At 37.8% G+C, this 27791-nt stretch overlaps 1 protein-coding gene across 1 annotated transcript in view; it reads right to left on the reverse strand.

The window, feature by feature from the left end:
* PIK3C2G (phosphatidylinositol-4-phosphate 3-kinase catalytic subunit type 2 gamma) overlaps nucleotides 1–27791 on the reverse strand; it is a 214836-nt gene that overhangs the window by 139479 nt on the left and 47566 nt on the right. Inside the window, exons 9-12 of the mRNA XM_074167982.1 lie at nucleotides 21735–21768; nucleotides 13393–13588; nucleotides 9252–9374; nucleotides 4229–4360 (exon numbers count right to left, since the gene is read on the reverse strand). Coding sequence (XP_074024083.1) covers nucleotides 4229–4360; nucleotides 9252–9374; nucleotides 13393–13588; nucleotides 21735–21768 — 485 coding nt within the window. The remainder of the gene's footprint in view (nucleotides 1–4228; nucleotides 4361–9251; nucleotides 9375–13392; nucleotides 13589–21734; nucleotides 21769–27791) is intronic.

A 27791-nucleotide genomic window follows, 5' to 3' on the forward strand; every position in this document is an offset into this window, starting at 1 on the left:
AGTGTAGAGTTACTGTTTAGACTGGATATACCAGGAAAATGAGGACAAAATATGGTGAAAAAATAACGAAATTATCCCCAAACCTGACATCATAAGCCTCAGAAGTTCAGAGCAGAGGGTAAATTTAAAGGAAATCCAAAGCTGCCAAGCTATAAACCCCCCATATCTCATGGCCCGAGCACTCTTAATTCTGCATTGGAATGATACTGTGAAATTGCTCCATTATTATAATTACAAATACTACAGCATTCTAGAAAATTCAAATTAAAGATACAATTTTCAACTGCAAAGTTATGCTAAATGTCCTGCAGACATTTATAAGAACCACATCTTCCATCCCCCAGTTTCTAGTTTAAATAACTTCCAGAAATTTGAAGGTGCTGAATAGAGCAAATACAAAATTATGTGCTTATTTCAGACTTTTTAAAAAAATTGCAGTTATGTTAAGTACTCTTTCCTAATTTTTGACCCAAAACATAGTTACAATATTAGTGTACAAGCAATAATTTAAAGGTAAACAACTTTGTTTAGGCAAAGTTTGGAGAAAAACTGCAGAAAGTCAGTTTTGTAAAGGGTAAGACTATTGGTACAGGAACATGCAAAGTTGATAGGAAGTAATCCTGACATACATTTGATGAAGAGTGTGGTGTCTGCCCTGTATATCCATCAGCTACTCATGTTATGAACCAGCACACTAAGACAACTGTTAGAACAGTGAGAGATATTACTGAAATTGAGAAAATAATGTAAATAAAGCACATTTCAAATTTACTAAACATCTGTTCACTGACACGTCTTTAACAACAACAACAAATAAAAAAGAAAATTAAACAGGCCAAATTCTTGAGAACATTTTTAGGTATTGTGTGGGTTTAACATGGGCAAGGTACGGAGAAGAGATTGCAATAAGAAATACTAAATATTAAGTAATATGCTTTATTTAAACAGTTGGGTTTTGCTTCTACTTTTTTATATATTTCTCATACACTCTGCTTAGTCAGTAGTTTTTAATGAGAAGAAATGGAGTGTTAAAATCTCAGGAAACAGCCATAGCCCTTTGATCTGGCAAGGGACTTTGACATGGTCTTGCCCAAAAGCATTAGAAACTCTTCATACTTCTTGAAACAGATAAAAGGAATTTGTATACTATATGTTAAAATAATAAAATAAAGAATTAAACTATGAAGGAGAGAAGTGACCATACAATGACAGTAACCATTTTGGAAGAGAAAACTGATAATCAAATTTACAGAGAGGAGTAAATTCAGTCTTTTAAAATAAAGTGTTCTTTTGCCTCAGGTCACTCAAAGGTCAAGATTCCTAAGTGATACCTGGCAATAATCCCTAATCAATAATCTTTTTTTCCTTCTCTTTTTAACATGGCCACAAACAGCTTGAAGAGAATTCCTGTGTTTTTAATCAGAAAAAGATATAATGGGACAGAAATGAGGAACTGCATTTTTAAAATGTTTATTTATTTTCTTTTTCTAGTGTTTAAAAAAAATATTTATTTTTTTTTTAACAAGCATCTGAGCAGAGATAAAAAGACCACTCTCTGTCCTTATCTTTGGTTACCCTGAGAAGAATAGTTCAGTGACCAAGTGGGACATGGATTTGAACAAGGATGTTTGATGACCCAGGCAAATACCTCAGGGCTACTGGATTCTTCAAAGAGTTTATTTCTGTCCTTTCCCCTATAAATTAAATCCTGGACATGAGAACGTTAATACTTTTTTAGAACTCCAATTCACTTCTGAGAAAAGTTTTCTTTTGAGAAAGTGGTGTTGTCCAAGTTAGAAATGTTTTGTCAAAGAATTCCTAGTCAGATTTCTTTATAATCTTTTTATATACGTTTACAGAGTTTGTTCATTTAAAGACCCTCATAGTATTAGCAATAATAAAAGGTACTCTTGACACATTAGCATGACACGACAGGTACAAATCTTTTCTTGGTACATACTTTCAAGTTCAGAAGTACTCTACTGAAGTAAGTCTTGAAGTTCAGTTGCACTCCTGGAGCGAGGGGAATGATGTTAGGTTCATCACTCAGTTTATTAAGGTTTTCCACAAAATTGGTGAGTCAAACTAAAACAAGTATTAACTTTTAAATTTTTTGTGGAGCAGAAATTTATAATTATAGATAATAAATAATAATTATAAAAAATAAATTTATAACTGATAATATTACCTATTAAGAATCACCTGACAGTTTTACTTTTTAAATAGCGGGTAGATAAGTAACCCTGAGAGGAAGTTTACTATACCACAAAATATTCATGATCTTGCAAAGAAAAGGAAAAGCAGGCTAGGTGATGTTCAGCTATTTTCAAGCTTCACATTTCAGAAGGAACCTCAGGGCTATTCTTATTTTTAAATCAGTCCATCAATTGAAATCATGGTAAATGAATAATTCTGTGGACTTGTGGTTGGTTAAAAGAGGAAAAAGCGTTTAGGCTTCTTTGTGTTAGTAATTACTATAATTGTAAATGACACAGTTATCAGATTAGGGGGTGTTGAATATGCTATTCCTAAGTAATTCCTTCCCAGCAACTCAACTTTTATTTCTGCTTTGGAGGGTCATTTCAGCAATGATCTGTACAATTATACAGCAGATGAAAGGAAAGTAACCCTCTACCCCCTTCATTGTGCTGACTGTGTATACCATGACAGAATGGAGCCATTTTTCAGTAAAATTTCCAAAATTGTCAAGTGACTTTAAGATCTTCCTAATGAAAATCAACATGCTTGCTCTGTTGGCATACATTAAAAAAATCAGTATCACAGGGAGCTGAGGGCTTTCAGATCTTCCAAAAATCATTCCCTTGGGACTTGAAGAAAATCTCACAGGTTCTCAAGAACAGGACTTTCACATATCCCATTTACCTCCCAAGGTGCCCAAGTGTTCCCCAATTAAGTTATCATGCCTAATGTTCTGCTTCTGCATGTACTCAGCATATATCAGCTTGCTGGGAATGAGGAGGACACCTTAACTTTTCATCTCAAATTAGATTCTCAGACAAGATAATCCCTCTATCTATTTCACCCTAAGCACTAGGATGGTAGAAATACTCAAAATAAACATAAAATAAACAAATAAATTTAATGCTTTTAGACACACACAGTGGAAGCCTCTGTGATGTGCTCTTCTCCAGACCAACTTAATGAAAGAAAAGTCATTGAATAAAATGCCCAAGCAATCCTTGGAGCAGAGATTTGACTCATGTTTCTTTCCTTCCTTTTTTTTTTTTTTTTGAACGGAGTTTCAACCTCTGATCTGAATTTTTTTCTCAAAAGATGGAAAAAGCCTCTAACCTAGTCCAAACTATTTTCTAGTGTTTTAAGCCTCTCAGCTTAAAAGTTTAATGGAACTCAAGGTCTTTCAAACATAGTAAATTCATACATGCAACCAGATTTTTTAGGTTTTTTTTGTTTTAAATGGTGATTGCCACCATATGCAGAAGTAGATGAAGATGTTTCAAGATGACGAAAGAGCTATAGCTCAGAGATGGATGCTAATGCAGAAACCTGTGGGGCTTGAACACATCCATCTACTGGCCAGAGGGTACGCAAGGCCACGGAGTCCAAATAAAAATTAAGTATAATTGTAAAGGCTCAATCTAAATTCAGATGTCCTGGTGCTACTAACATATGTTCAGGGCACTCCAGAAAATTTACCTTAGATCTCTGTTTATGCATCAATGCAGAGACATTCAAGGCTACAAACATCTTTAAACCACTGTTACACTGTGTGCTGTGTAGAAAGAAGGGGTTAAAAAAAGAGGAGAAAGCTTCTAAAGTGGTGTGTAGAGGGAAAGGTCCTCATTGTAGTCATCACTAACTGCCCCACTCCAAGAAGAATGAATGGACGTGAGAACAGGACGAAGACTGAAAAAAAAATAAAAAATAAATCAACCATTGTGAGCAAGAGGCTACGCTGAGAAGGATTTTGAAAGCTACAGGCAAGGCCTTTCAACAGCCCTAGGGTACTTTATTGTAAGTGTTAAAACAGTTACATAAGCCAAGTTCAAAAACGGTGTATTGGAAAGAAAGAAAAGCTTATAGATGGAGCTCTTACTGACACATCAAGAGCAGTTTACTGTAAGTGACTGTCTCAGTCTTATTACAGCATGGTCCTGAAATGAGTATTTCTATCTTTTTATATTTCTCCCAAGTTGAGTGCAATACTATTCAAGAATGGGCTTAAGCTGTCACACAAAACTGAACTTACTCTTTTGGATACAAAGGGGAGCACGTCCAACCAAGTACTTCTGTATTTTTAGAGGCACTGTTTACTCCAAGTAGTTTTATTGTCAGCATAGTTTCTCTCGGAAGAGCCTTTATTCGTAGAGGAAAATTGATTCTAAAAGAAAATCAGAAAAGAGAAAAATAAAAGTTTAAAAAAATTGAGCATTGTTACAAATGAGTTCTTTCTACATTTTACTAGGTGCCTGCACACATATATCAAGCTGTAAATTACAAGAGCTGCACTGAAGGGAAATGTAACTAACAGATCCCTTCAACACGTTGATGAGTGTTGCCAACCATTAACTTGCGTCACAGTTCTTGAGTAAAACTCATTTGCTTCAGTGGTCACCACTAGAGCTGACAAAGGCGGGAAAAGTTTAGTTAAACTTTTGCTTTATGATTACCTTATCAATGAAGATATTTTAGAATAAGCATCCCCTAAGGGTGAACTGTAAACCATTAGCGCTGTCTTGTATATTCAGAGGAAAACACTACTTAAGGAACTAAGTTGGTTTTAAGTAGAGCGTGATAATCATTCTCTTGTTCAGATGTGCTTTGGTGATGTGGTATTTCCCAACCACCATTTAAAGGCAGATTTTGTCTTAACAGCAACGAGTGATTCACATTTTTTAGCGAGAAAATTCAGATCTATCAATATTCACCTCAACTTTGTATTGAGCATTAGCAAACTTGGCTGGTCATTCAATTTGTTTATATTGATTATATGAATTGATTTAAAATCGTAACTTAGAACAATTCTAATAAATAAGATACTTTCATGCTCTATGGAAAATTCATGCCTGTAACTACCCAGACATGTGCAAATCTGTATTTTCTTTTTCCTGAAGAGAATGTTTAAGGTGGATACTGAATTTCTAGATTTTTCTGTGTATATTCAGTGCAAACTTAAATTTCTCAAGTGGAAAGTGAAATTAATTACATTTTTTCTATATAAACAAAATCAATATAAGGAGCTAAAGGTTAAAAGAATTATTCCACATTGACAACATAAGCATTAAGAAATCAAAAGATCTGCATAAACTTGAGATTAAGAAAACAAACTAGAAGATAAATTTAAATAATATAGATTCCACTTGATTTTCAGATATTCAATCTGGCAGAACAATGCAACTCAGCATTTTTAAAAAGGTATAGTCATATTTAAGCAGTAAGCAAATGTAGAAATTGGTATTTTAAAAGTATAGTTGTCTGAAAAACATAAGGATTATGGGTAGCAGAAATAAGACAAGGTAATAGTACAAGGTAAAATTAGCATAAGATTTTGCTCCCCGTTCCAAAACTGTGAAAATTCTATTGGTTTTGGGAAAGTTTCCTTGAATGCACTGAGGAGCCGCTGAGAGAAAGCAGACGGTTTTCAGCTGAAATTCTGAAGCACTCCAAATTAGCATTAGTGTCAAAATTTCAGATGATCAATCCTAAACATTTGGAAATTATTCAAATTTGCATACCTCTCTCCTCGAATAACAAAGCAAGACAGTAATTTCCCACTCTTTCTAATTAACATGAATAGAATTGAGAAGCAATTCTCAACTGTCTTCCCACGTGTCCCTATTTATAGCTTTCAACTATGCTTTCCCTGTCTCATGCCCTCTTCTTCACTCGTAATTACTTAGAAACACTTACTTGGAAACTGAACTCTTTTACATGCTATAGATAGCTTGGCTGCCTTTTTCACTTATAGGCCTACAACTCTCCCCACGTTACATAAAACTGCTCGACAAAGAGCTACGCTTAACTTTAAAGCGCCGTTAATGCTGTGAAGAGACAAGAACAAAAAAATCAAGACATGTATTTTCCAACACAGACGTTAACTCCTTGTTAATGTCACCACTCCTTGTGAACTTGAAGCAAGGGAAAAAGTCACAATAATCTCACTGCAGAAAGCAAATGCTTGCCAGAGGTTCCCTAGGACACAATATATGGCACTACCAGATGTACACCAGTAGGAAAAGAACCTGGAAACTTTGGCAAGAGTTAGATATCCCAAGAGTTAAAGTATGGGTCAGAGAGGAGCACAATTTCCCTTCCAGTGGCATGTGATACACAGAGAAAGGGAATTCGTATTGCTTTTAAGAACTTTGATTAATGCAAGTCTTAGCTTACCCGGTTGGTGTTATCCTTTCCAACTTTATTAGGCTGAGCCAAACAGACGACTAAGAATAAAGAGGAAACGAAACAGTGGCCAGAAATAAGACTCCTGGTGGGTGAGCAATTTCAACAGCAGTTGAGAAGAACAGAGGAGCTACTCACTGAGAAGATGCTATTCACAGACATTAGATAAAATTATTCAGCTGGTTTCAAAAGCCAAGAGCCTAATATCAATAAGAGTACTCGACACAAAAGAGCTCTGGGGCAACCCAGGCTTTGCCCTGAGAGAGTATAAAGAAAATAGAGGAGACAAACAAAATATGAAGAGAGAATCCCAATGCCAAGAAAGTATCTGAGGTAACGAACGGTAGGCTTAATGTTAATTCCATATTTCATGTCTGTAGATTTAACATAAATTACAGAAGATGGAAAAAGAGGAGACAGTGGAATAAATATGTTAAGAGCAACCAGTTAAGACAACAGAAAGGAAATAATTAAGATGTCTCGGTCATTGAAAAATGAACCTGATGAGAAAATTAAGGGGCCAGCTTTTGGACTTTACTGATTACGTGTTAGATGGTATCTGCCTGTTCGAACTCTGCACTAAGGTGACAATCACACTTTTCAAAGATAACACACAAGTTCTAACACAAAAAGTATACTCTTAAAAAAGAACAAACAAGAAACACTGAATGAGGCAACCTCCTTAGGTATCAAATGATTCCCATCTTTTCTGAGAACATTCTGTGAAAGACTAAACATAATAAAAGACTTTAACAGAAACTCATGTTTAAACACAAAGACCTATGAAGTTAATGTTCAGACAGTAACTGGTTAAAGCACTTGAAAACACAAACTAAACGCATGAAAATCAGCAAATAAAGCAAGTCTTCTCTTCAGTAAAAACTCTTTTTTTAATCTCCATTTTTTTGGCTTGTTCAAGTCAATCCTAATCTAAGATCAGGACTCAATTTGAATCAGTTAGGTTTATTTTTGGGCCTTATTGATCCCTACCTGTATAGACAATATTTGACTTCCTAATGTAATAAAAGCTCTTCCTGGTGACCTTTTACCACATGCATTTTCAATGGCTATGATCAACTGAAAATAGCATATGGGTTAGAACGAAAGCAGCACTTTGTAACTCAAGACAAGAAACTTTACAAAAAAGAAATTGTCTCCTCTGTCAACTTTTAATCAAACGTATTCCCTTCTGTCTCAGAAAGGTGATGTTACAGCCAAAAGATAACTAAGAGTGACCATAGCTGGTTTAGAGTTTTGAGTGACCCAGACTTCCTGCATTAGGAAATGGTGCCACTTGATGACATGAAAAACAATTGCAGTAATACTTACCTCAGTAAAATACTCTATTTTCTTAATCAATTCCTGCTTGAATTCTTGCAAAAAGTATTAATCGTTTTTTATATACATGTATTTATTGTAAGAAAGTCAAACCAGACTCTTCCTGACAATGTTTTAAATTATGCCATTTCGGCATATAGCACCACCTCTACTGTTCCTTCTCTCCGTGTATTTCAAAATATCCTGAATATACTGATTGTTCTGTCAAGTTTGGTGCTGTTTATTTATTCTTTCTTAGAGGGTTGGCAGCACAAATAGCAAACCCCACATTTTCTCATGATAGGACTGCGACAAGTATTTCGTATTTAAAATAAATTACAAAAAACCACAAACATTTATTTCCCCATGTGTATTTTCATACAGAAAAGATGTTCTGGCATCACCATCCTACCTATTATTCTGCTACTATACCAAGGTCACACTGTGGTAAGCACAACACAGTAAAGCAGTCAGGTCCTGTCTTTATGTGAAAACATTTGATTTTGTTGTTAAGTGATGTGTTAGATTTGGAATAAAAACAGAATCTATTGTCATGATCTCAACACGGCCATGTCCTGCAGTAAACATCTGCATGTAATAGGTTTGAAATCAAAAGGTTGTCTTCCATTTGACGAGCTTCAAACTCTTGTATGTCTTAGATAAAGGCAAATGGAAATTATGAATTACACTCTGCATTCAATTATAATTTAAAAAAAACCCTTCAGCTGCCTTGGAGCCTTTGTTCAATTATAATGTAATCAAGCTGCTTTCAGATTTATAATAAACAGTGATGTATAAAACCAAAAATTTGAAAGACTGTAAATATAAACGTCATGCTCAGAAAGTTGGAAAAATACAATATTACCCACCAAATCATAAAAAATTGCCACCTTCTTCTCTCCCATCTATTGCAAATATGCTTTTTATTATCCCATTACCTTAACTGAACATTGTTTGATTGTGCACTTTGCTTTTCAATGGAGTTAGTTTCCTCAAAGCAGAAAGGCAGGTGACAGGCAGTTGGTAGCCTCTACTCTAAAATTCCAGTCTCAAACTAAGGTCCTCATTTTAAAACTGCAGCCCCTTCTTACACAAAAAAACAAACCAACGAACCAACGCCCCCACTCCCAGAAAACTCAATAGCCTTGTTCCTTCCTTAAAGAAGCATTACAATAGCTTCTCAAATTGGATTGCATACCTATTATGGATGTATCCAAAGGGCTGAAGTTCTCAAAAGAGAACAGAAATACAGCCTTTGGTTGTATCTCCTTTAGGTTCCACTATTCCTCCAGGATGCCCCAGTGAATGAAAGCTATTCTCAGACCAGCTTAGTTTGGCTTACTGTCAGACCAGACTTAGGTTAGTCCTGTTGCTCTTCCTCTGGCTATCCCATTTCTTTTCACGCTCCCATCTCCCTAAGTTTCTCTGAATTCTGTGGAGTTTAATTTGCTCAGAAGAAGATCCACAATAGAGACGTGGATCTTTTTTTGGGAAATGAACATTGAATGTGTAAAATCTGTCAGACAGACATATATCAAACACAGACCAAAACTTACTTCTCGTTCCAGTCAGCCAGGAAAAAGAAGGATCTTCTAACCGGTATATTTTTGCAAACCTTGACTTGACATATTGTCTTCCCAGCATAAGTTAGTGAACAGGAGAAAGAGAAAACCTTGTAGCTAAAGGGAAGAAAAAGAAAAAAAAAAAAAAGATTAATTGTAATGTAACATGTCCAGCACAGCAAATTTGGAGCTAACCATTCAGATACTTGTGAAGATCCATCCTTATCATAGAATCATTCAAGTTGGAAAAGACCCTTGGGATCATCAAGTCCAACCATCTACCCTACTCTACAAAGTTTTTCCCTACACCATATCCCCCAACACCGCATCTAAACGACTCTTAAACTCATCCAAGGATGGTGCCTCAACCACCTCCCTGGGCAGCCCGTTCCAGTGTCTGACCACTCTTACTGTGAAGAATTTCTTCCTAATGTCTAGTCTAAACCTAGCCTGTTGCAGCTTGAATACATTCCCTCTTGTTCTATCGCTATTTGCTTGTGAGAAGAGACCAGAGTATATGCAAAAAGAATTAAAATAATGAATCTCTCATTAATATGGGGTGTGGAAGCAGTTTATTTTGGGTTGGTATTTTTCTTAATATTCAGAATTCAGGAAAAGTACCTACGACACCTAAATTATGGTCCATGTTTTTGTCATTAAGACTAATTTTTTTTTTTCATTATTGCAGTCAAGGGAAGTCTGGACACAAGTTTTGAAGTGTTACAACTTGCTAATCAAACAACTTCTATACTTACTTTTCCCAATCAGTGAAAAACAGGTGAGTAATTAAGGGAATCTATGCACTCATTACAGCAGAAGCTTTAAAGTCCTATGTGCTGGCACTATTCAGATACACTATGTATACACCATGTATACACTATGCAACACAAAGCTGTGTCCAGCTTTGGAGTCCTCAACACAGAAAGGACAATGTTCTGGAACATTGTTGGAATGGGTCCAGCGGAGGGCCACGAAGATGATCAGAGGGATGGAGCACCTCTCCTATGAAGACAGGCTGAGAGAGCTGGGGTTGTTCAGCCTGGAGAAGAGAAGGCTCCGGGGAGACCTCAGAGCAGCCTTCCAATATCTGAAGGGAGCCTACAGGAGAGCCGGAGAGGGACTCTTTGTCAGGAAGTGTAGTGACAGGACAAGGGGTAATGGTTTTAAATTGGAAGAGAAGAGATTTAGATTAGATATTAGGAGGAAATTCTTTCCTGTGAGGGTGGTGAGGCACTGGAACAGGTTGCCCAGAGAAGCTGTGGCTGCCCCATCCCTGGAAGTGTTTAAGACCAGGCTGGATGGGGCTTTGAGCAACCTGCTCTAGTGGAGGTGTCCCTGTCCATGGCAGGGGGGTTGGAACTTGATGATCTTTAAGGTCTCTTCCAACTCTAACCATTCTATGATTCTATGAAGGTAATCAGTTAAGTAATTCAGGTCTGGGGCTATCTGTTGGTTTGATATTCTTCTTACTGAAGACTTAAAAAATTTTAGTCAAAATAGAGGAATAGGGTATAATCAACTAATGTTCTTAACTGGACTTGTAACTTCCACATCTTCCTGCCAGTCTCAACTTTAGACCACATTTTGTACAAGAACGATGAACATGAGAAACAGAGTCAAATCAGAACAACAAAGTTGAAGCATTTGCAGATTGAAGGTTCCTGGCTTTGCCTTATTTACAAATAGGATTTTTGATCTCTTCCAGAACATTATAATAATTGTTATAGTTATTGTAGCAGATATGCTTCCTCTTTTTTTTCTCTCTCTCTTTTTTTTTTTTTTTGTTGTTAAATTTTAATTCAAAGAAAAGATCTGGAATCTGTAGTACCTATGAGGTATTGATGCAGAGAAAGTAAAAAAATACCTTAAAAGACTGGAAAATGCTTTTGCTCTTAAATATGGCATCTTTCCTCTGGAGTCTAAACATTATGAACAGTTTGAGCATAGTGCAGGAAATAATAGGTTTTAATACAATCACTGCTGTTTAAACAGAATTATTGATACACAATACACAGATATACCCCTGATTTATACACCAAAGATGTAATCCTGGAAAGATTAATGCTTATGCAATGCTTCAGTCTAATTGAAGTCAGAAAGATTACTCAGAGTGTGTGAACTTCAACACGTTTTAGGTCTTTGTAGAACGTTTTGCCTAGGTACCCTCCCCTGTGAATTTGAAGGCATGACTCTATAGGCTTGTCCCAAAAATAACTTCTTATCATCCACATGTAGATAGGAATTTGATTTTGGGGGGATGTAGAAACAAATGAAGCCAGCGATGTTATGCCACTGGCATCAAATAGGGCATACCTGCTTGGGATTTAAATAAGATAAAACAACAAGCTGACAACAAAAATCCAACAAAAACCAAGAAGGAATTAAAATACAGTGAAGAAAGGTAATCAGTTTTGAAACATTGTTCTGCAACCTGTAAGGTCTCTACCTATCTTTTTAAGGAGAACAGTAAGACTGGAATAAGAAATTGAGAGCATAAATTGACCAAAAACATGACAAAAATCAAGTCCTCAAAAGTGAACTTGAGAGGGGTTTGACACGACACTAACATGATTCTGTAAAACACAAGACAGTTCACTCTCCCTTATCCCAAATGATTAAAAGAAAAGCTATTTATCACATACTGGTATGTATAGAAAACAATGTGAGACAGACAGCAAGGGATGTCAAAATTTTAACATTTATAATATATGTATTTTTTATATATATATATGCAGGGATGTATATTAAAATACATGTTACAAGCAGAAGCAAGATCATAAAATGCGACCTTCGGGAAAGGGAAAACGAGAGTTGTGACATAGCCAACATGGATTCCTGCAGTGCAGAAATAAGAGCAGGGAGCATGTATGTGAATGAAGTTAGTATTTGAGGACAGCAGGTATCAGAGTGGCACCCCATGTTAACAAGTTCATGCTAGCTGTGAATATTGGAAAGAATGGGAAGGGACATTAAGGCGGAAGAGAGATTCTCATTTTCACATGCTTTACCATAGCATTCAAGTCACCAGTGGCCTTTAGGCCATATGTAATTTCTGGTAAAACATAAAATGCAGTGGGAATGGTATAACCATCTGCAAAATAATTATAGTGATTAGAGTTCTGTATTTTTACCTTAACTAATGCAAATTCTTTCAGATTTCTATTAAACTGCTAATTGCAACTAATGCTGTGTGGCACACTCTCTTGCTCACAGTCTAATGCAAATGATCCCACTGTTTTTTCATCAGTCATTTGGAATTCAAGGTAAAGTGGGAGTAAGGGAAAAATACTAATAAAAACTTGGAAATCAGCATTTTGACTCATAAAAATAATTCAACCAGACTGTAGCCACCTGTCCTCATTTGACTGCACTGGAGTGGTAAGAGAAGAACACCAGTTTTGCTCAGAGTAGGAAAAGCAGCTATTTGAAGAAACAACTAATTTGACCAAATAAACAATTCAGAAGAGAGCATTTCCATCAGTCTTTTATTAAAGATGCCTCCCTTTTTTCTTTCCTTTGCTATGCTAATATACTACATATACTTGGACCTATAAACTGTACTTATTTTAATCATTATGTATAAAGAGGATTGTCAATGCACATGCATAGCCAAGTAACGTGGTTTGAATACATCAAGAGCAAAAACTGCTGATAAAGCCTCATACAGATTGAGTTTAAGCAAGCACCCCTTTGTCTAATGTGGTAAGCTGGCCCTCAGTCCCTCCAGTTACTTGCATTACACAGACCACACAAAGTCCCAGTCCAAACTCTCTCAGCACGCAGCACCCACCCTTTCCTCCCTCCGAGCAAGTCAGTCACACAAGTATTTCTACCCGTACCCATCAAGGCCAGTGCTCTGACCTTGCTTCTATTGTCCTCCTTCCACACCAGTCAAGGGCAACCATATAGGCCACCTCCTCAATTCTCCATCTGTCTATGGGGCCTGGAAGTCTCTTAGTTAAGCTTAAGTGCACTTCATTCTAGAAAAACAGTGGAGATACTCCTGTATTAATGTTAGAGGCTGAGTAAGTGGGTGTATCACCAAAGCAACAGAGGTAAGCTAGCATCTGTGAAAACCATGGGATCATAAGAGGCAACACCCCGTCTTGTGAACAGCTACTAGGTTTCCTCCTACCTGTTCACCCAGGCTTCTGGGATGTTATGAGCAGCATAAACAGTGAAGCTGAGCTGGGAATCTAGGCTGATGTCTGAAGACGAAGGGCTTTTAGGTATGCTGGCAAGCTGGAAATTCACATCAAAGCTGCTGCTGTAAACATGGATGAGACAAGAGATGGCCATGGAGAGCTCAGTCACAGCAGCCTCTATTAACGCTGAGAGGAGAGAGAAAGAACTAAAGGTTAGCAATAGGTCATTTATGAAGAACTATATTTATCTTAAACCATCAGTTATGGCTTTGAAATGCTTCCTAATAAAATTTAATTAAAACGACATAACCTACCAACTGAAGCCAATTAGCCATCTGTGCTTCTGAAACCAGCCTTAGCTCATTTCTGGTGTATCATTAACAGTCTTTCATTACAGTGCTTTCAAATTAAGGCATTTTCAAAGTAAGCATTTTAAACTACAGCAAGCTAGTATGTGCCTCAGATATGCCATTTTAGTCTGTTAATTTTTGTACTGGAAGGATTTTTATTAGGTAGGTATTCTGTAATTTCAGCAGCTAAGTTGCTTCTTGGTTCACAGGAACTAGCAATGCAGCAGTAGAATGGAGAATAGGCACTGGTTAAATTTTAAGACTATAAAGCTATTGCAACTGTAGGGAAATAATTCATAAAATATATACAATAGCAGCCACCATCAGACATGGTCAGCATTCAGATGGGCATGGATTGGTGATAAAATTACACAACAATGGACACTGGAATACATATCTATACAGATATATACGAAATGGAGGCTGTAGCCTTACTTATATTGCACCTTTATTTATGTTATTTCCTCTGGCTTAAGCTCTGCAGTGCTCTTTTTCTGCAATTACTGGCTTTTATCCATCTTCCCTCTCTCTGTTTTTGGAGCAGCTAAGGGATTGCCTGATTGCCAGTGTAAATTAAAACCCCCAGTCCTGGCAGCCTCCATCGAGTGAAGAGAGCTGGTACAAGCACTCATTTCTCAGGCAAAGGACAGGTTGAGAGAGAAAACGTCAGAGTACAGTGTATCGTTCCAAGATCAGGGTGATTTGTGTTCCAAGAGGAGAACCCCAAATCCTCCTTTTCTCCCCCTTCTAACTCATGGGTTCCTACATGATCAAGACCATTCTCTCATCACCTGTTACAGTTCCTGTTGTCTGGCCGCTGTATTCGGCAGCCCTCTATTAGCTGTCTAATAGCGTTTATTGAAAAAATATATAAAAATTCCCGGGATTCGGAAGCCTGAGACTTGTTTTTTATACTCAGGATAGGCACAGGAATCCTACCCAACATCAGATACAGATACCATGATTCACTGGAATTAGCCACCTCAGTTTCCCGACAGAAATGTCTCCAAAAAACATACAACTGGGTCTGGAATTTTATTTCCCTTCTTTGATACCTTTTGCCTTTAAACTAGCAAATACTCAGAACCATTGAGTCATAAAATGCATTGCAAACAGTGCAATGGAATTATTTCAGTCTTCATTTTATAATAGACAAATTTTAACTATGTAACAACAGGAATATACATAAAATTGAAATAGTTTGACATAGAGTGGGATTTGCTAGTACAGCAAATTATTGCACTCATGAAGGACTGGTTAGATTACTACTTCTTGTCATGTTGTAATCATCTTTCACATAGGAAAACTGAATCATTTTAGGAACTGGCAGGTTAAGAAAACTCAGTCCTGTTACTCTCTGTCTATACTTCTCTGTCTAGCACTCATTTTTAATTATCTTTTTATTTATTCTCTTTACTATTTTCTCCATTCACTATAATTGTTCTGAATAAATCTATTCCTCTAATGATATTTTTCCCTAGAATACCATTTTATTCTCATACCCGATTCTCTTGGATGTGTAATAACTTAGTACCCTCCAAACTAAATGTTTAACTTGCACTGAATTGTTTCACATTCCAAGAAATTACCGATAGTCATACACATAACGCCTTCTTAAGAGGTCCAGAAGAGGACATCAGTGGACTATTATTTGAACCAGTATTTTATCTGAAATGTACCAAACTATTTATGTTGAGAAAAAAACAGCTTCTTAGGAGACTCCCTGGCTCAAATCTGTTCAAAGTGGCAGACAGGTATGTAGCCAATAGCAAAATCCTTATTTAGGCAAATCAGCTGATTGAAATTAATGATTGCTGAGTGGAACCTTCTCAGTGTTTTCTCCAAAAGAGGGCTGAATGTAGTTCAGAATCCGTGTAAACTTCCTTCTGTGTGTTGAAACAAACATTTTGGCCACCAGCAGTTTTTACAAAATCCATATTGTAGGCTGTAAGACAGTGTTTCAAATTTTGTCTCTGGAACAAGAGGAATCATATTATATTTCAGTTAAGACACAGAAAGAAGGGAATACTCCTTGGGAAAAAAAAAAAAGAAAAAAGAAAAAGTCAGGAGAAACATATACAATAGGATAAATATTTTCCATAATAGAAAATTTACACAAGCCAGGCAAGGAAGTGAATAAGACACAAGGTGCCCATCACTACATCCAAGCTATCTTTTCCACTGGCCATGTTTGCAGAAGACCGACTCTCATGATTTACCTGAGAGACAAAACTGAATGCCAGACAACAAAAAAAACAAAAAAATCCACCAAACATGAGGGAAAACAAGGAGAAGCACAATTTTTGCCTCAGTTATTTATAATATGCTTCACTCTATCAGTGGTGAGGTGAGAAAAGTTTCCTGGGTGTCAAGGACCTGCCCCCTCTACAAGATCTATGTGGACAGATGGGGCAAGGTTAACAGCCTTCACTTAGTTTCAGACGATGTCCGTGAGACTCCCTGCTGAAGGGAGCTGGGAAATGTTCTTTTTTTTTTTTTCTTCTCTTAAATTTCCACCTTTAACCCGTGGCCTTGCAGACTGTGCCTGAATGCAGAAACTGAGCCAGTTTGGAAGCAGGGCCTGGGGGAGGACTACCAGCCATCTCTCTCGCTGAGATGGTGTGGGAGGGGTGAAGACACCAGTGGGGCAATCGGCTCACCTGCCAGCAAAGGGAGACAAATGAAACTTCAGCACTATTTATCTAATTATTAGAAGATCCAAAATGAAGATGATCTCAGGAATGGAGTTCTTCAAGTGTATGCAAATGTCCAAGTATGACCTAGTTTGCAGCCACGGCATTTTTCCTACATCCATTTTCTTACTCTTGTCAGCTCTCAGTTTACAATGACTCTATGGTTTCCATGCCAGAGTCAGCCCTTTTTCCCCCACCACTCTTCACTCATTAAGCCCAGTAGCAATTAACTAAATTAAAGACAAACATCTTGGCTAGTCTGTAAGTGTCCATTACTCACGAGAGTTGGCCAGCATCTTTTCACTATATTTTTATGAGCTGCTGAATAGGATTTGGTACGCTGAAATTATATTGCCCATTCATGAAGCCAGAGAACTTTAGTGCTTTTTATGACTCTTATGATTAATAAATCTTAGATGAGAAAGGACTATGGTATTTCACTGATTTACATAGCACAGGCTATTGACTTCCTATAGTGGATTCCCAGCTTCAGCTATGCCAGTGTTTATTTTCTAGAAAAGTGTCCCAGGCAGAGTCAGTATCTAGGAGACAATGAATTCACCACATGGCAAAGTGAATTGTGACCAAGATTTATAAACTCACAACTCAAACCTTATAATTTATCTCTGGTGTGAAATTATTTAGCATCACCTTCTTGGTGAAGGCGAGAAGAAATGAGACTTGCAGAAATGAGAAGAGACCAAGGGAAGTGAACTTTACCCACAGCTGCCAGGTATGCTTATTTCTGACACACGTTCCTTCTACATGAAGTTTGAAGGAACAAATTTCACCCTTGGCGAGAAACAGAACAATCTACACCATCCCTAAAAGTGTTAATGACTATGTCTGCAGGTGCCTTCAAGATTTAGTAAGGAACACACTAGCATATTCCTTAAAGAAAACCACTTACTTTCTTCTTCTCGGTCCAGTATTACAATTCACATATTATTTTCGTGCCAGACCTTCCCACAGAGCAGGTACTTTGCTGTTATTGCACTAGCAGGTGATGTCAATTTAATACATAGTAAACATGCCCTCGCTGACTCTGCATACACATTTTCTCCAGGTAAGGGACATGACAAATATCTGGTTGAACAGAATTTGGAAGGAAGGCTTAAGACCCTTTTGACATCTTAAAGATCTTTTGGAGAACAGGCGCTTGATATTGCTGTTTCCTACTTATTTTCAGAGAGAAGAAAAAGAGCAAGTTCCCAAATACAGTTTAGGTCGTACTTGCACATGCAAAACACCCAGGAAAAAAAAAAACAAAACCTTAAGATTTAGGTAAGGTGCTAAGCTGTGTTAATTAGACCATTATTATAATAAGAAAAAAGCAAAACATGAAAAAGCTGTAATGCAAATACTGATCAGGTGTAGCTTCCAAGCACCAATATTTACCTTATTCTTTCCTCCTACTAGCTGAAGAATCCTACGAATTATCCCTTGAAAGAAACTTAAAAATCTCCTGCTGTCCTGATATCAAAAATGTCTCTGCTACTATACGCTTTATATGGTAGCAAGGCCTTGGTAACTTCTGTCTAAATTTCTGGAGAACTGTGAGGTTGTAGTTATTTAAAAAACCCCTGGCTTTCAGAACAACATATCAGTATGTAACACAGCAACAACTCAGAGGTAAAGAGCCACGCTCGGATTTGAAAACAATGCAGGAGACTCTTACGGAGATGAAATGCAATCAATAAAAAGCTCTTGACATTTTTCCATGTTCTGAAACAAAAAGTCATTTTTTTCCAAAACAAAACTATAATGGCGTTGTGCTAGGAAAAGAAGGAAGTTGAGTTTTCAATTTTATACAGGAAAACTTTCAAAAAACATCCCGTTTTTTCCCCTGCCTACTTTTTCTTTTTGAGTGAAACTTTCTGCGGTGAATATTTATACTATCAGGTCTAGAAGCAACTATCAGATCCCAAGCACAATTAGTAAACCTTTACACCCTTAAATGTAATGACGACTTCATTAAATGTATCATCACCAAGGTATCCGATTTTACTCGAAAAGATAGCAACTCCAGCATTTCAGCTGGAAAAGGCTGTCGATTCAATATCATCAGTTCATGGTGCATACCAGACTTTCTGGGATGGATCCCAGAGAACTACTGATCAATTTCCAAAAGCTGCTTATTATGTCTGATCCGGTGAAATCCCTGCCTGAAGTAGCAAGGCTGCAGACATTGTACAAAAATTCATTCATCAGCTTTTAAGAAACATGCATGGACTCAAGTTTCGTACCAGCTCACAGCCTGTCTTTTCACACTTGGGACTGCAGCAAACTCCAATGCTAAATCCCTAACTTGAATAATCTCTTTCTTTATTTTCTGGGAACACCTGATGCTGCAGAAAGGTGCTAATGTCTAGAAACGCCTACCGTTCCTTACATTTAAGAAGAAATAAAAACATCATTTGAGTACTAAAACATTAATATAATCTTCTAAGGGCTTCATACAGAGGAAAAAGAACATGATCCAGACTTAGTCATAACATGGATAAGTACTGCTCTGTTCGCAGCAATGGAATACTTTGGTCTAGAGAGATAACACTGTTAATAGAGCCAGTTATTGCAACATTAAATCAAGGCCGGATATTTTGAATATAGTCTTTGACTTGCTTAGTCCATGGTGAATTACTAATATTAAACCTCTGATAATCTTTTACTAAAGAGAAAGATTAAAGCAGTTTCTAAACAAATTATTAAGAAAGATTTTAATTTTAATAGTATCCTTTATCTTTTTCTCTTTTGTGGTAGAGAGAAGCTATAATGAAGAAAACCAAAACTCTTTTATGATACTTAGAGTAATAACTATCACTTGGGGGAGGAAAAGGAGAGGAAAAAGAAATTATTAGTTGGAGTAACTGCTACTCTTGCTGTTCAAATGTGATCCTGTTTTCTTCAAGATAAACATAAATACATATAAGAGACAGAAAAGAACAGTACAAATGGAAAACGCAGTCTGTTTCCTCCTCAGCTGTCAACGGTGGCTTCATTTGCAATTGTGCTGCTACAGAAAGCAAAGCACATGGTTTTTAGCTTCCTAAAGGTCTGGAAAAATTTACCAGCACTGAGCTAAGGTGATGATTTTACTTTACTTTTGGGTTGCAGTTTTGCAAATTTTTTTGTGCCTGCAACTCTAGCCAGCTAAGCATAATGAAGCAAAAAGAGGGCAGGAAGTGAATGAGGTGGGTAAGGACAGGTGATTTCAGCAGGAATGCACGTCTCACCACCTAGTTGGTTCTTACTTCTAGCTTCAGCAGGTGAAAATATCATCTGGATTCTGCTCAGGCTCAGTGTCCCTAGGCCAACAGATGGAAGGCCCCACGGCATTATCGTGAAGGTGAGCACTGAGAAGACAAGGCCTAAGGAAAGCTTGTGATCCCCAGAAGAAAGGATGGCTTTGTTCACTTCTTGGGGATCCGGCCTAGGTTCCAACAGATCAGTTTTGGTCGTTGCTCTCGCATGATGTTTTTATCAGAGGTGTCCTTAACACCAGCTTTGATACAATAGCTGGACTTTCCTGTTAATGCTCATTAGCCTAATTTTAAATATTTGTTGGTTTTTAGAAGTTTATTTAATAGGCGCAGATGTAAGGCATGTAGTACATTTTAGCATACATGAAATGTGTATCACAAACATGAAATGCATGTAAGAGGTCAATTTGAATTTTAGTTACCTTGGACAACTTTGAATGCAGGCTTCACAGAATGACTAATGGCCTGGCGAGTTCTGACTTGCAATCAGTAAGTTGCAGTTTCTAATATTACACTACCAAAAGGATTCTGCAATTGTTATGAAATTAGGGTGTGCCAAGAACAAACAGAGAAACATCACTCTTCACAGCTGAAGTTTTCCTGGCATAAATAAATAGGTAAGAGAAGTAGAGAGTAAAAAGTCTGATTCCTTTACTGTTATTCAATAATCAGATTTTCCTTGAGGAAGCTGCTGATTCAATGAAGTCCAAATTTGGAAATATCTTTAAGTAGAAGAATGTTTTAGATCCTTTCCTGCCAGGTTTTCTGAACAGTGTGCAGTGGAAGATGTTTCTAAGTTAGATGTTGACTAGTAACTATTCATTCTTTTCATCATCAAGGATTAGTTGTTAAGTGTTAAAAAAAAAAAAAAAAAGAAAAAAAAAAAGGGGGATAAATCACTATATCCAGGGAGAAGAATCCTACAAACTGTATTTACCTTCTCCTCCCTTCTGCACCTGCATGTTCTCCCCCCCCATTCCCCTGGCCCTCCAGCTGTTTAGCTTTTCCTGGCAGCTTCCAAATATAATTGCTGTTTCTATGTTTGCTGTTCATGAAGTTGAATAATGGTGAAAAAACAAGCCTGGCATTTGGAATCCTGCATTTGCACCACCCCTGTGTTTGAAAGGCTGCTGCAATCTTTGTGGTTGGTTCACCTTTTTGCCTCTGAGCACACTGCAATCGAGAAAAGCAGACAGAGGAAAAAAGGAAAAAAAATATAAAATAAACGGAGAGAGAGCACCATTCCACAGCACACCGCAGACCACACCACCATTCAGATGGAGGACCCTTTGAAAGCATCCACGTAGCACCCCCAGCTGCATGTTTCAGGCCAGCCACAGAGGGGTAGAGCAGGAGCCATGCCCCGATGTGGCTGTCCCCCTCCGGGAACCCAACACAGGCACCCAGGACAGGACATGCTCCTGCACATCCCTCAGTCTGCGAGGTGCTCCGCAGTAATGCTAACGGTACTGGGCATTAGCCAATGAGTCTAAGCCAATTTTAACCGAGGAAATTAAATAAGGCAAGGTCTTTGATTTTGTCCGTTACTGTTAATTAACCTACTCTTCTTATGACTTTATGTAGATTTAAGACGACACTATTTACACAACAAAAGACAACAAAGAACTGCTTAAGGAGGGAGGAATGAAAGTTATTGCAGCCAAGTAGAAAAGCCATATACAAAAATAATGTTTTTAGGTTTTAATGAAGTTCCTTATTTCCCCTTTTCTCCATAGAAAATGTTGGATTAAGGACAACTGCTATGACCACCACTAACTGTAATCAGTTCTTTCACTCCACTATTTGTTTTCCGTATTTGAATCTCCAGATTAGTTCTGGGAAATGCTATATTTTATTTACAGTTTTAGATCACTTAAATTTTAACTTGTCATAATTACCTTATAATACAACTAAATATGTAAACATCTGCTGTATGCCAACTATAACAGTTCACTAATACAAACAAATAGCAAAATGTGTTTTCTGATGATACATCTTGAATTAACGTATTTTAAAAATAACACTTTACCTTTGTCTGGTGTTTCCACACTTAGAAGTGAATTCTGTAAAGACAAAATCGGAGGAAAAAAAGTGATCGGTTCAGAAAAGACCAGATAGCAATTATAATGGTTTTCGGAGTAGTACTCATGGGAAATAAGGTAAGAAAGGGGAAGGACATGTCCTAATGTTATGATGAAAGATGGCACGACTGGGATTCAGAGTTCCAGGACCACATTTCCAGCTCTACCACCTGCTTCCTCTATAATATCAGACAAGTCACTCAGGACCCAATTTCTGACATTATTTAGGCATGTCAAGATGCAATTAAGCACTTATCAACATTTGAGGTCCATACACATTTTCAGCCTCTGCATTGATATAACAGAGATAAGAATACCCTCTCCACCCCTCTGCATGACTTACACATTCATACGTAAATCCCAAAATCACACTGAGCCTCAGCATCCTTTCAAAGCTGAGGAACACCAAGCCTCCACTCAAGAGGCCTACATTTCACCTACAGTCCTATGCCAAGTCAGCAAAACCAGCTATACTCTTCAAAGGCCTTTGAGGAGGTAGCTAACCAGAGACGGCCAACAGGAAATACTAGGTGCAGGGATCTAGGAGGTGTTTACGCCCTTGGTGCTTAAACACAGCTCTTGATGTCTAACATCAATTCAGTATCAGGATTCCCACCTCCCATATCCAACTGCTGTCAGCAGGAACTGCTGGGTGCTTATGACTGCTGGAAGGTCAGGCCAGTTATTTAGACTGAACAGACCAGCCTAATTACACTTTTTTTTCCTCTTGTTCAGTTTTTTTTGTTTTTCATAGAATCATCACAGAATCATAGAATGGTTAGAGTTGGAAGGGACCTTAAGGATCATCAAGTTCCAACCCCCTTGCCATGGGCAGGGACACCTCCCACTAGAGCAGGTTGCTCAAAGCTCCATCCAGCCTGGTCTTAAACCAGTGGTCCAGGGATGGAAGTTTTTGTTTTTGTTTTTTAAAGTTTCTCTATTAAATCCCCCAGTACAATAACTGCCATCAATCAGACCTTGTTCCAGCCTTCTCAGACACTGGACAAAATTAAATATCCCTGTCTGCACATGAAAATCTGCCATCAGGCAGATAGCTGGGCACGTCTCCCGGCAGGACAGGCAGCACCCACAGCCCCAGGGCCACAGGTGGGACCTGTCTGTGGCTCAAACGCAAGTGTGAGCGACCGGCTTTCCCTGTCGGCTGCTCAGTCTGCCCTGTCCTCACCCAGCTCTGACATCAGACTCGCATGTACCAAGGCGACAGAAATAAATTACTGAGGTGCAAATCTTGACCAGACAGTTAATTCTGTGTTTCAGTATTGCCCGTGGCTTGCGCTGTTTGAACCCATGTCCCTGAAAGGTTTACTATCCTTTACAGTCGTTAATCCCTTTGCAGGCGGTCGAGAATGCTTCGTGTCGGTACAGATGTATTCAGCAAGATGCAGAGGTGACATAAGAAGTACAATGCTGGATGTACATTCTCCCTCTGGTACCCAGCTTGGAGCTGCCAGCATTTGTCTGGTAAATACGAAGAGAAGTCAAATGCTTACTTGAGGGGAGGAAAGCAACCTCCAGGCTGAGAAATACATTTTCACAATCTTTATAATGCAGTAAGACAAATGGGAACAGAGACCTTTGTTCAATTCTCTCAAATTTTGGAAAGTAAACAACCTTTTGGAACAGCGCTTATAATTTCAACATAGTGTAGCCCATTTAATATATAGTGGATTAGTGCCCGTTCTGGCAGGATTTGATCTCCTAGGACTTTTGTGAGCTGCTGTAAAAAAGGAAGGAAAAAAAAAAAAAAAGAGAGAGATGAAAAACATTAATTGTGCAGCAGGCCCAGAGATTCTCCTGAGCAGATTTGAAAATCCCAGGGTTAGGTTGGTTAGAGACTGAATGAATGACGTTTATAAAGAGACTCAATCAGTTAAGAAGAAACTATCACTGATGCCAGTTGCTTTCATAATCTCTCAGCCACAGTACGGGAATGCATAGTACTGGCAGTGAAGAGGCAGTAAGGAGCTAATAAGTGCAGTTTAATTAAACACAGAAGACTGGAAATAAGTTTCTTTGTTTTTCTTTTTCTTTTTTTTTTTTTTTTCCATAAAAACAGAATTAAATAGAAGCACATTCATTGAGATTTTTTTCTGAAGTATGCAAGCACACATGTACAGATATGTATACACAAACATATACTGGCATCCTGTGTAATTTACATTGAAAGGAGTAAGCAGTAGTTTCCCTGAGGCATTATGTGCACATGGAACCTGCCAAATGGATGCATTAAAAGGTATTCCACACAAAACCACACCATACTACTAAACTAAAGCACCAGGAAACCAGGGTGAAAAAGCAATTAGAACTTTTTAAATGGCATTTCACCCTTACCTGGTGCGTAATGCTGCAGCACTTGAGACGTAACAGGTAGCCTCAAAAATTTCACTTTACTTGTGGTGCAAGTTACCTGCTTGTCTGGATAAAGCCTCTCTTCTACCTAACCACAAGCGTTGGGGGTACTACGCTGATGAACATAATAGAAACAATTTGAGCAAACTGACAAGATATGCGAATACTGCAGTATTTAATAATTTTGTCAGTACCCAGAATTCACATTAGATGTCCCTACACTTCATTACGAGTTTAACTCGAAAAAGGTTTGTAGGAGTTTGTACTCTATCAAACATCCAACTGCTGAGTACTAATTTTGGCTATATATGTTGATAGAGACAGGAGAGGTGGGTCCATTGTCTTTGTATAAATATAGATAAAATCTGATTTGTTATATTTTATTCTATACATGAGGTAGTTGCATATAACATGTAATCTGTATTTTCATAAAATGGAACAGCATTCGAGTTACAGAACATGCAGAGAAGTATTTTATTGCTTTTGTGAAATTTATAGTTCAGTTGCTGCTGAGAAAGATGAAGCTCTTTATAAAATCAAACCTGAACTTTTTCTAGATTGCTGAAGTCTAATCGACTGTCCTAGCATTTATTTCTCAAAGGAGTAAAAAGAAGCAAAGAAGCAGCAGCAGTGGCGTTTGCTGGTGCAGGAACAGTTTGGCTTCTTTTTTACTTTTTTTTCTTTTTTTCTCCATTTGTTTGAAGTCAGTTGTTACTCAGGTCTGCTTCACCAAGGAGGGTAAGGGGGAGAGGGATGTCAGTCAAGGTCACAGCCAGCCTTTACGGGAAGGTTTCAAGGGACAGACAGCTAGTTCAGCTAACCAAGCCTGAAAGGCAACGTTAAGGGAACAAAAATTCAATAACTTAAAAACTTTAAAAAATGAGTAACGATCTAGTCGGTTTTCTCCAAGAGAAATAAGGAAACAAGCAGCTTCTGATGTGAATATTAAGACAGAAAAAATATTTTAAGATTAGTGATAAAATGTTCAATCAGGATGGAATCTTTTTAACATTCAGAAGAAGGTATTCAGTAACAGTATCATTTCGCTCATTACAGATGAGCAAACACCATCATTATCATCATGATCACCACCACTTATAATTTTTAGACTCTGGAGATTACAGCCAGGACCAGCACTCTACTGTGCTGGAGACTGTACATATAGATAAGAAGAGGCATTCCTTGCCCTGAAGAGTTTACAATTTAAAAAGGTAAAACAGAAAAAGGGAAGTGTATTACTCCCTCTGTGCAAGGGAGTACAGGCAAGCTGGTTCAGCAGAACCTGTATATACTGGAGACTCTCTCTGCAGTGGAGTGGGAAATTGGACACATGCTGGAGAACGAGTGATGGCAAGCTACTAACACTTGAGGCAGGGTTTTTGTTTGTTTGGTTTGGGTTTTTTGTTTGCTTGCTTGCTTTTATAACGGGATAGATCAGCTCATAATTGAATTATTTGCCCAGTAACAATCACTTCGTCTCTAAAATAAAAACTATTTGCATAACTGACTCAGAAGAGAAGCAGAAGCAAACATGAACATCAACAGAAACCTTAGACTTGAAAAAGATGACCTGTACTCTCTTTTTATCCCATTATCTTATTCTTCATGGCATGATATGGGGGTTTTCTGATTGCTCAGGACAGGCCACACTAACAGGAATTTCACACTTTGACTATTATTTCTATCTCTCTGATGGAATTCAGAGAGGATGGGGCTGAAAATGCACTCAGGGATACTCAGTAAATATAAGCCAGTTATAGGAGGCATTTTACACGCTGGGTTCACAGAGCTGACCTGAACACTCAAAGAGAAAATACAATAAAGCTCTTTTTACTCCAAAAGAAATCTTTCATCAAATTAGTCCCAATACATTTCTTTTGCTCTGATTCCATCCTAAAGGAGAACATGTTCTGTTACTGTCCTCTCTGTCTTTTTACTGGACCAAGCTCTTTATCTACCTCTTAAGAAAGATTCTGGGTTGACAAAATACTTTTCTCAAGGGCAAGATGCTGATCTGCCTGCCGCCTCTCAGGACAGCCTGGGGTTTAACCGAAAAGCCGATCATGTGAATCCCTTGTAACTTCTTTTATCTCTTTCTCTACTATATTTGCCCTCTAATATACAGGAATAACTTTTCTTAAATGGAGATATTCTTATTTCCATTTAAATCAACAACATGCTAGATATAATGTGTGCTGTCACAGACCCATTTATGCTGTAATTTACTCAGAACAGTGACTTCTACTAATTGATGCTGAAGTGGACATGCGAAGATTTAGGATGCTATAGAAACAAGGTTTACAGTGAGTCATGACCTAGAAGGGAAGCAAGAGAAGGCGCTTAAGTGAATCAGCTGGTCAGCTCTGAGAAACAACAAAAAAACCCTAACAATACTTGCCAACCTTCAGAGAGACAGCACCCGTATAACTAATTCCAGAAGGCCACAGCTGGTTCTGCCCTGGGCCATGCAGCAATGTCTGCTCCGTGATCGCTAGTGTCCTCTGTTCCAGGAACATAGTGAGAGGATTTACTTACAACCCAGACCTGCAGAGAGCTACACTGATCTTCTAGAGTTTATTTGCTTGGGTCCTCTACCTAAGTTGGTGGCTGTTCCCTCCAACATCGCCCCCGACATCTAAGAAGAATAAACAGACTAAAAATGCAAAGAGTTAAGAAAAGAGGTTTTCTGCGCATCACTAGAGCCTCTTCAACTAATATACTTTCTGCTCTCTGGTGAGACTTTTCACCTCTCAGGAAGAAGTGTGCCCATGCAAGATGATAAGCATTTGAGGTTTTGAGGCTGTCAAAAAAGTAAGTGTATATGGATGACAGTATACAATCAATTTGCTATATATCACTCCTATGACACAAGAAATGTTATAAAAAGAATTACGCTAGCTTTCCCCAGTCTTATGTTTGGGACCTCAAACTGCATATCAGGCATAATTAAATAAATTCCACACATGTAGCTAGACATGTTTCTAATTGACACTCACTAGTTAACTCAGTTAACACTAGTTATCCCATTGTTTACTTTCCTGTCCCAGGTGCTCTTACATATATCACAAGCCATCAGCTTAAAAGAAACAACAAAGAGAAAGAATAAAAGTTTTCTAAGCAGGTAACGATCTGAGAACGCAAGAATCTTGCCCAGTTTGGCAAGTTTTTCTACACATTTGTTGTGAGAAAGAATGACAAGATAGAGGGCATACAAAGAAAGGAAAAATTCCTTAGTAATTTATTAAACTTTTTTTAAAAGTGTGAGGAGGGAATTTCATTAAGATGGGAAAGAATTAGCATGTTTTAAGGTTACACCAGACTAAATCCAAATGATTAATGGCTTGATTTCAAAATTTGCTGAGCACCTGTGTTTCCAAGATGCTGACTTCAAAAGAAGTTTTGGGTGCTCAGAACTTCTGTAAATCAGGTCACAGTGACTTGTCCAAGGTCATGGCAAAGCAGCTGATGACAAAACTGAGAACAGACACTGCCCTCCAAAGTCCCAGTTCACAATTATACGATAACCCCTGGAAAATCCACTTCATTGTTTTAGGCGTGAGCATTCCAGCTAAAACCAGGTCCTTCTCTGCATAAATATCAGAGACATTTCTACCTGAAAAACTCATAATTTAAGT

Source organism: Numenius arquata, chromosome 2 (genome assembly GCF_964106895.1).
Source record: "Numenius arquata chromosome 2, bNumArq3.hap1.1, whole genome shotgun sequence".
NCBI lineage: Eukaryota > Metazoa > Chordata > Aves > Charadriiformes > Scolopacidae > Numenius > Numenius arquata.